General features: G+C 44.5%; 1 protein-coding gene across 1 annotated transcript in view; it reads left to right on the plus strand.

Moving 5' to 3' along the window:
• The first annotated feature begins 6764 nt into the window (after nucleotides 1-6764).
• DLX5 (distal-less homeobox 5) overlaps nucleotides 6765-10344 on the plus strand; it is a 15995-nt gene continuing 12415 nt past the window's right edge. Inside the window, exon 1 of the mRNA XM_040352294.1 lies at nucleotides 6765-7342. Coding sequence (XP_040208228.1) covers nucleotides 6961-7342 — 382 coding nt within the window. The 5' untranslated portion in view covers nucleotides 6765-6960. The remainder of the gene's footprint in view (nucleotides 7343-10344) is intronic.

The following is a 10344-nucleotide window of genomic DNA, read 5'->3' on the forward strand; positions in this document are numbered from 1 at the left end:
AATAACCAGATAAAATATGTGTTGCCTTCAGACTCCACCAGGGTTCCTCCAGAGCTTGCTAAGGGCTTCTTGAGTGATTTCTGCCTCTCAGATACGTTTCGTCTGACACCATTCCTTGTTTTTAGCTATCTGTCAGGCCCCGTACACACAACCGAGTTTCTCGGCAGAATTCAGCCAGAAACTCGATCGGAGCTGAATTCTGCCGGGAAACCCGGCCGTGTGTACACTTTCGGGCCGAGGAAGCCGACGAGTTCCTCGTCGAGCCAAATAGAGAACATGTTCTCTATTTCCTCGTTGTTCAATGAGAAAAGTTGGCTCGCCGAGATCCTCGGCGGCTTCACACAGAACTCGACGAGCAAAACGATGAGTTTTGCCCGTCGAGTTCCTCGAACGTGTGTACGGGGCCTTACAGGGGGAAATTCTTCCACAAGTGTAAGGCCTCGTACACACGACCGAGGAACTCGACGGGCGAAACACATCGTTTTGCTCGTCGAGTTCCTTGTTAGGCTGTCGAGGATCTCGGCGAGCCAAATTTCTCCATTGCCATCGAGGAAAAAGAAGACATGCTCTCTTGTGGGCTCGACAAGATCCTCGACAGTTTCCTCGTCGAAAAGTGTACACATGACCGGTTTCCTCGGCAAAAAAAAACAAACAGCTGTTTTTTGCCGAGAAACTCGGTCATGTGTACGAGGCTTCAGGAGAATTCTTCCCACTGACCATCACTCTAATGTATCATGAGTTGTAGATATAGAAACTTTTAGCAGGGGTTCCCTGACGCCGGAAATTGATTTCAAGGGTTCCTCTGTGTTGAAGGGCCAATATACGGAGACAATGGCCATCTGCAACAAGCAATGACTAAGGCCTCATACACACGATCGAGGAACTCGGTGGGCGAAACACATGGTTTTCCTCGTCGAGTTCTTGTTAGGCTTGTCGAGGAACTCGACGAGCCAATTTTCTCCATTCCTGTCGAGGAAAAAGAGAACATGCTCTCTTTTTGGCTCGACGAGTTCCTCGACAGTTTTCTCGATGAAAAATGTACACACGACCGGTTTCCTCGGCAAGAAAATATCTCCCACCAAGTTTCTTGATGGATTCTGCCGAGGAAACTGGTCGTGTGTACGAGGCCTTAGTATGGATAAGGACATTTGAAAACCCCTGTACAGACATAAGGGAATGAGGTGGGTTGTAAACACTGCTCTGAAGTTGACCCTTTCAATGTCCTGCATTAAAATATTAAACTTTTCAGAAAGGTGGAGTTACCCTTTAAGCATATGTTCTTGCAATTAAAGGCCTGTAGAACAATAGGGAAGTCCTATATAAATTGCCTTATAAGGTCCACAGGCCCACATAGTAGCAAGTCACGCACACTCTCTATCTGGCCACCATATGATTGGGTGAGCTGAGACGGGGAGGAATATGGGTTGTTTCTGGGAAAATCAACTGGGAATATCCATCCTGGCCAATTGATCCTTACTCAGTTTATAGGATTTCAGGGAGGACAACAGGTAAGCCTTACATATATTTCCCCATAGTGTTCACAGGCCTACATAGTGGCAGGCCACCTGGTAACCAAATGATTGGGTGAGCTGAGACAGGGAGCACTATGGGTTGTTTCTGGCAACCAAATGATTGGGTGAGCTGAGATGGGGAGTATTATGGGTTGTTTCTGGAGAAACCAACTGCAATCGATTGGAAATGGCCATCATGGACAATTGATTCCCACTCAGCTAATAGTATTTCAGGGAGGACAACAGGGAAGCCTTTCATATATTTCCTCGTAGTGTTCATAGGCCTACATAGTGGCAGGCCATCTGGCAACCAAATGATTGGCTGAGCTGAGACAGAGAGCACTATGGGTTGTTTCTGGGGAAATCAACTGCTATGGACTAGAAATAGCCTCCGTGGCCAATTGATCATTAATACTAAGCTAATAGTATTTCATGGAGAACAATAGGGAAGTCCTACATACATTGCCTCACAGTATCCACAAGCCTACATAGTGGCGAGCCATGTATTCTCTATCTCTATCTGACCACCAAATGATTGGGTGAGCAATAAGGAAGTCCTTCATATATTGCCTCATAGTGTTCACAGGCCTACATAGTGGCAGGCCATCTGGCAACCAAATGATTGGCTGAGCTGAGACAGGGAGCACTATGGGTTGTTTCTGGGGAAATCAAATGCAATCAATTGGGAATATCCTCCCTGGCCAACTGATCCTGACTCAGCTAATAGTATTTCAGGGAGGACAATAGGGAAGTCCTTCATATATTGCCTCATAGTGTCCGAAGGCCTACATAGTGGCAGGCCATGTATTCTCTATCTGGCAACGAAATTATTGGGTGAGCTGAGACAGGGAGCACTATGGGTTGTTTCTGGCAACCAAATGATTGGGTGAGCTGAGATGGGGAGTATTATGGGTTGTTTCTGGAGAAACCAACTGCAATCAACTGGAAACAGCCATCATGGACAATTGATCCCCACTCAGCTAATAGTATTTCAGGGAGGACAATAGGGAAGTCCTTCATATATTGCCTCAAAGTGTCCAAAGGCCTACATAGTGGCAGGCCATGTATTCTCTATCTGGCAACCAAATGATTGGGTGAGCTGAGACGGGGAGCACTATGGGTTGTTTCTGGCAACCAAATGATTGGGTGAGCAGAGACGGGGAGCATTATGGATTGTTTCTGGCAACCAAATGATTGGGTGAGCTGAGACGGGGAGCATTATGGGTTGTTTCTGGCAACAAAATGATTGGGTGAGCTGAGACGGGGAGCATTATGGGTTGTTTCTGGCAACCAAATGATTGGGTGAGCTGAGACGGGGAGCACTATGGGTTGTTTCTGGCAACCAAATGATTGGGTGAGCTGAGACAGGGAGCACTATGGGTTGTTTCTGGCAACCAAATGATTGGTTGAGCTGAGACGGGGAGCACGGGGGCTGTTTATGGAGAAATTGCAATCAACTGGGAATATCCATCCTGGCCAATCGATCCTCACTCATCAGTTATTTCAGTTATTCGTCTATATGTGTACTTGCCCATGGCCCATTCACACGTATGCATTGAGTTAACGCATGCTGAAACATGCACTAACACACATTGCCAAAATGCAGGGAAATGCAGCTGCAAAACATACTGTGCGTTGCGGTGTCGTTCATTGGTAATGATATAACAACACATTGGGGGTTATTTACGAAAGGCAAATCCATTTTGCACTACAAGTGCAAACTACAAATGCAAAGTGCACTTGGAAGTGCAGTCGCTGTCAGGGGCGGACTGACAACTCAGGGGGCCCTCGGCAATAGGAGATTATGGGGCCCCCGGGCAATAGGAGATCATGGGGCCCCCAGGCAATAGATTATGGGGCCACACAGTACTGTATACACACACATACAGCATACACACACAGTATACATACACACAGAATACACATACACACACACTGAGAAGGTACTGGAGAGGCGGAGGAGCTATAATCCTGGGATTTTTAGACTAAAAGGGTGTCGGTAAGGGACATTTCAGGGATAGATGTAAAAGAACACAGATTTTTGCATACTGTCCCTGGTTTTACTGAGGCTGGCAACCCTGATGGGGCCCCCTAGTGGCATGGGGCCCTCGGGCAGTGCCCGAGAGCCCAAATGGTCAGTCCGCCCCTGGTTTTTAGCCTGCACATGATTGGATGACACAATCAGCAGAGCTTCCCTTTATTTCAGATCTACCCCTCAGATTTACAGCGATTTCACTTACAAGTGCACTTTCAGTGCAATTTCATTGTAGTTTAAAGCGGATTACCCCTTCGTAAATAACCCCTATTGCACAATAGAACCCAACGAACCACGAAGCACTGCAGCATGTGAACAGCAAACTGAGATTGATAAAAAAGGGTTAAAAACATAATTTCATCTATTGTGTGTTGGTGGCTCTTTCATACATGGGATTAGCACAACGCATGTTATCAACGGTCATAACGCTTACTAACGCACTGCAACAGATCCCTGAAGTGTGAATGTCCCCTAAGCCCACACATTAACATGAGTTGCTCTAAGGCAAGGTAGGGGTGAATTTCGGTTTTGTGCAATTAAAGTCGCAAGTGATCGATCGCCTGCTTTACAATGAATTATTTAGCTTGTAATAGCAAGAACTATATCACACAGACATTCACAAGAACGTCACAAGAAAATGATTTAGTCGCAGGATTTTATTTAGTAATGTGAACAAAAAGGAGCCGCGCGTAGCTCTAGTTCATAGCAAGCGTTCTATGAGCGATTATTAGTCATATGATCGTGGTGATGGCCGCCGATCGAAGCTTAGTGCTACCAATGAGTCACATGGCAGACAATAGAAGTGAATTTTTGCTCCTATTATTTGAGCGATTAATCGTGCGCAGTCACTTCCACATTCACTCAGAAGAGGTTTTAAGTACGGGAGAATCTTTTATACTGTGCTGCCTTCCACTAAACCACAAATCATGGAAAATTGCCACGATTGGGCAAAGTTAAGGGAAAAAAATATATACATATATATATAAATAAAGTTGCATGTGTAGCGCTCTCCTTGTATGACTTTTAGGTCCCTTTTACACTCGTGTGACTTGTCCTGCGACTTGGGACTGCAAAGTCGCATGACAAGTCGTACCCCATTATTTCCATTGAGTACCTTTCACATTTGTGCGACTTCTCCGAAAAGCACCCCATTTTCTGATTGTGTGGACTAGGCATTAGGAAGCTTGTACAGAGATCGATCAATCAGATTGTGTCATGTATGGCCACCTTGACCTCCTCTCACCTGCAAAACGACCGCGGGTGGGATCTCCTCTCGTTCTGGGATGATGTCATATGACGTCGCCCCAGTGTCACCGCTCTTGCTTGTCCTAGAGACACAGGGCGACCCCGATCTGGGTAAAGAGCCAATGACACGGCTCTTTACCCATGGGATCGGCTGTGTCAGATCACATGTAAACATTGAAGTGCCGTTTATCGACTCTCCTTGCCTCACATTGACAGAGTGTGAGGAGAGCCGATCAGCAGCATCTCCTCTCAGGGGAGACATGTACAGGTAATCAGGGCACTAATCATCAGTGCAGTGCCCATCAGTGATGCCAGTCTGTACCCATCAGTGACACCAATCAGTGCCCATCAGTGATGCCAGTCAGTGCCCATCAGTTTATGCTCATCGATGCTGCCCATCAGTGACACCAAATCAGTGATGCCAGTCAGTGCTGCCTTTCAGTGCCCATCAGTGATGACTATCAGTGCTCATCAGTGCCGTAAATCAAGCAATACACCACTCCAGGTAGCACTTCCGATCAGCGGCATCTCCTCGCAGGGCAGACCTGTACAGGTAATCAGGGAACTGATCATCAGTGCAGTGCCCAGAAGTGATGCCAGTCTGCGCTGCCTTTCAGTGCCCATGAGTGCCTGCTCATCAGTGCTGCCCAGTGCCCATCAGTGACACCAATCAGTGCCTATCAGTGATGCCAGTCAGTGCTGCCTTTCAGTGCCCATCAGTGTCTGCTCATAAGTGCTGCCCAGTGCCCATCAGCAGGGGCGGACTGACCATTGGGGCTCTCGGGCACTGCCTGAGGGCCCCATGCCACTAGGGGGCCCCATCAGGGTTGCCAGGCTCAATAAAACCAGGGACAGTATGTGAAAATCTGTGCTTTTTTTTACATTTGTCCCTGATATGTCCAAAACTGACATGCTCTTGATGTGAAAATCCTGAGATTTTAGCTGCCCCGCCTCTGCACTGACTCCTGGCGTGGTGGCCATCTGTAAGCCTGTGGGCCCCATAATCTTCTATTGCCCGGGGGCCCCATGAGTTGTCAGTCCGCCCCTGCCCATCAGTGACACCAATCAGTGCCCATCAGTGATGCCAGTGAGTGCTGCCTTTCAGTGCCCATCAGTGCAGCATATTAGTGCCTGCTCATTAGTGCCGCCCCATCAGTGCACATCAGTGAAAGAGAAAAATTACTTATTTACGAAATTTTTGGACAAAAACGAAGAAAACACCCTTTTTTTGGTAAAGATTTTTATTTGAATAAAGTGGTGATTAAATTCCACTAAAAGAAAACTTTATTTGTGTGCAAAAAAATGATTAAAAATGTATATGGGTACAGTGTTGCATGACCGCGCAATTGTTATTCAAAGTGCGACCGCGCTAAAAGCTGCAAATCGGCCTGGGCAGGAAGGGGGGTATATGTGCCCTGTATTGAAGTGGTTAAAGGAGGAGATTGTACCTTGTATGGTGTATTGCCTGAAAGTTCAGCTTTTATTAACCCTTCATCAGCAGAAGAAAAGAACAACCAGTATTACAGGACTTGCTGTGTTTTGTCCTTAGTTAGCATGGCAAAGGGCAATGTTTGGATGGCCAGGGGCTGTTTGTGTATCCCCTGCAGCTCCCCCATTCTAAGTCAATGAGGAAGCAGCTGGGTTGCATGCTCAGGCTCCAGCTCCTCAGTAATCACTTTTTTTTTTTTTTGAATGGGGATTTTATTTTTTGCTGGCTGGTTGCTGTAGCTCGCAGCACACAGCTTTGTTGTTGTGAACTAGTCGGACGGGTTGTAGGGTGTTGCTGTCGCTTTCGCAGAGCTTTGGCCAATGGCACCAGATCCACCCTACTGTGCGTAAGAGAGCATTGGGGGGGGGGCGGGGGGGGTTTTTAAGCAAGCCTACCCAAGTACTGTCTCCTATTGCCAGCCAGTCACAGAGCCTCCCCCCTCCTCCTCTCCTCCTTTCATGCTCCTCCTCCTGACTTGCTCCTTGCTTCTGCTGCTGGAACTTGCTGCAGCACTCAGGAAGCCTCGGCACACTCTCTCTCACTATTTTAAGGGACGCTTCAAGCTGTGGAATGGCTCCTTGAAAACCGACCCAACCCCCTCAACCCCCCAATTAACACCCCAAAGCAGCTGAACCCCCTAAAAGAAAAAAAAACTCAGCATCACATCTTGGTTCTAGAGCATGACAGGAGTGTATGAAAGGAGACTTCCCACCATCAGAGGCAACGACTACTCTTCTTCTCCTTCTTTCCAAGCTGCCAGCATCATGCACCACCCTTCCCAGGATTCACCTACCTTACCTGAGTCCTCTGCCACCGACTCCGGCTACTACAGCCCAGGAGGGGCCACCAGCCACCCACACCATGGCTACTGCTCGCCCACCTCTGCCAGCTATGGGAAGGCTCTCAATGCCTACCAGTACCAGTACCATGGCATGAACGGATCTGCCGCTGCCACTTACCCTGCCAAGAGCTACGCCGACTATAGCTATGGGAGCCCCTACCACCCTCACCACCAGTATGGAGGGGCGTACAACAGGGTGCAACCACCCACCAGCCAGCCAGGTAAGCGGGCTACAGAGTTTGGGGGTTTCTGTGGGTGCGGAAGGTGCAGAAAGCAGTCACCGCGCAGATGAAGGTGCGGAAGGTGGTCGCCGCGCAGCACGGAAGGTGCGGAAGGTAGTCGCCGCGCAGTAGTGTGGCCGCGGCAGTCTTGGGGGGACCCCCGCTTGCCTTCACCCCCCCTCCCCTCCAGGAGTCTGGGCGGCCAGCTATTCGTGGCTGCGGTCTCCAGCAGTCCTAAAAACCATGTCTGTGCCTCTTCCTCCTCCGAGGGTTTATCTCCCCCGTTCCATTTATAACCCAGGCGCCGCCAGTCAGCACCATAACAAACCGCAAAACTCATTCCAAAGAGAACAAACAAAACAAAAGCAGAATAGAGACAGAAGAGAGAGAGAGAGGGGGAGAGGCGAGCCACTGCACCCGGAGGGCATGGAGGCTGCACAGGGGCCCCGAGCAACCGGGCTGAGGAGGCAAGCAGCAACTAAAGGGGGGCGCAGTGCCACCGGGGCAACAAGGGCTCCTCAGTATATAGAAACTATATATATAGTGTGTGTATAAATATATATATGTATACTCATTTGTTATTTTATTTACTATGTATACATTTATATATATATAGATATATATCAAATGCATTTTATATGTTGATATATCTATCTATCTATATAGATATATATAGATCTATGTATATGTATATCTATATATATATATATATATATATATATATATATATATATATATATATATATATATATATATATATATATATATATACATTATGCATTTTATATGGTATTTTACATATAATATATCTATAGTTATATATATTTATATCTATATCTATATATCTCTAGATATATATGTCTCTCTCTCTCTCTCTCTCTCTCTCTCTCTCTCTCTCTCTATATATATATATATATATATATATATATATATATATATATGTGTGTTTGTGTTGGTAGTGGAACTCAGCAGGGGGGGGGGGGGTCACTGCCTTGGTGCACTCAGAGATGATGAAGTAGTAGTAGTAGTACTAGTAGTAGTAGTAGGGATCACTCCGGACTTCTCTATAGTATCAGATACAATGTAGATAACCCATACTATATTACTTTGCTCTTTGCTGAATCCTATGAGTGCCCCGAAGCTCTACTACTATCTCTCCTATTTTCTACTTTCAATTCTCTCTCTCTTCTATCTCCCTCTTTCCTTCTTTCAATTCTCTCTCTCTCTCTTCTATCTCCCTCTTTCCTTCTTTCAATTCTCTCTCTCTCTTCTATCTCCCTCTTTCCTTCTTTCAATTCTATATTTTCTTCTCTATTTGTCTTTCTTTCTTTCTTTCACTTCCTCTCTGCTGCTGCTCCTTACTTTACTACATCTTTATCCATATAGTATGTATCTCTCAAATATCTATATACTTTTATACTGGGAAACTTTCTTTCCCCTTCTCTCTCTAGACCTCTCTTTCTATTCTCTTTGGCTCTCTTTCCTCGTTCACTCCTCTCCTTCTCTTTCCTCTTTCACTTCTCTCCTTCTCGTTCTCTCTCTTCCCTCTTTCACTTCTCTCCTTCTCGTTCTCTCTCTTTCCTCTGCCTCTCTTGTCTCACTCTGCCCATCTCACTTTAATATATTTATTGTATAGCAAACATACATTGTATACACCTACTGGGTAAGCCTCTTTCTTTCTTTCTTTCTTTCTTTCTTTCTTTCTTTCTTTCTTTCTTTCTTTCTTTCTTTCTTTCTTTCTTTCCCCTCCTCCTTCTACTATATCTTAATCCATAGATGTATCTTCATAAAAAAAAAACGTAGTATTCATACACGATCAATTATCATAAATATCTATCTCTCTCTTTATATATATCTATAGATCTCTCTCTCTCTCTCTCTCTCTCTCTCTCTCTCTCTCTCTCTCTCTCTCTCTCTCTCTCTCTCTCTCTCTCTCTCTCTCTCTCTCTCTCTCTCTCTCTCTCTCTAAATATACATGTATATATATATATGGTGTAGAAGCGATGTAAGTTCACTGTAACTGCACTTATATCATGTATACTGTTGTATTGCAACACGGACCTGTAAAATAGACTATTTTAATTTGTGTGTAGATAATTATATATTTATATATAGACACAGGGAACAAAGTGTGTATATATATATATATATATATCTGTAAATGTAAATCCATACAGCGTTATGTGTGTAAAAAAATATATTATTATTATTATTATTATATGCACATACATTTGGCTTTGTGTGTGTAAAATATATAATGTACATGCATGTAGGGATGTGTGTGTAAAATATATAATGCACATGCATGTAGGGATGTGTGTGTAAAATATATAATGCACATGCATGTAGGATGTGTGTGTGTGTGTGTAAAATATATAATGCACATGCATGTAGGGATGTGTGTGTAAAATATATAATGCACATGCATGTAGGGATGTGTGTGTGTAAAATATATAATGTACATGCATGTAGGGATGTGTGTGTAAAATATATAATGCACATGCATGTAGGGATGTGTGTGTAAAATATATAATGCACATGCATGTAGGGTTATGTATGTGTGTGTATGTGTAAAGATATGTCATGTACACGCCTGTAACTTTCTGCCTGTATGAAATATATATTATGTGTATGTATGTAGTTTATTTTTCTGTGTGTTAAATGTGCATGTATATAGCGTTATGTGTTTGTGGAAATATGTATTATATATACATGCATATAGTTTTAATGTATGTGTTTACATGAAGATATTTCGTTTCGTGTGTGTATGTGTGTGTAAATTATATAATGTACATGCATATAGGGATGTGTGTGTAAAATATTTAATGTACATGCATGTAGGGATGTGTGTGTTAAATATATAATGTACATGCATGTAGGGATGTGTGTGTGTAAAATAGAGAATGCACATGTATATAGGGATGTGTGTGTAAAATAGAGAATGTACATGCATGTAGGGATGTGTGTGTAAAATATATAATGCACATGCATGTAGGGATGTG

Source organism: Rana temporaria, chromosome 5 (genome assembly GCF_905171775.1).
Source record: "Rana temporaria chromosome 5, aRanTem1.1, whole genome shotgun sequence".
Taxonomy (NCBI): domain Eukaryota; kingdom Metazoa; phylum Chordata; class Amphibia; order Anura; family Ranidae; genus Rana; species Rana temporaria.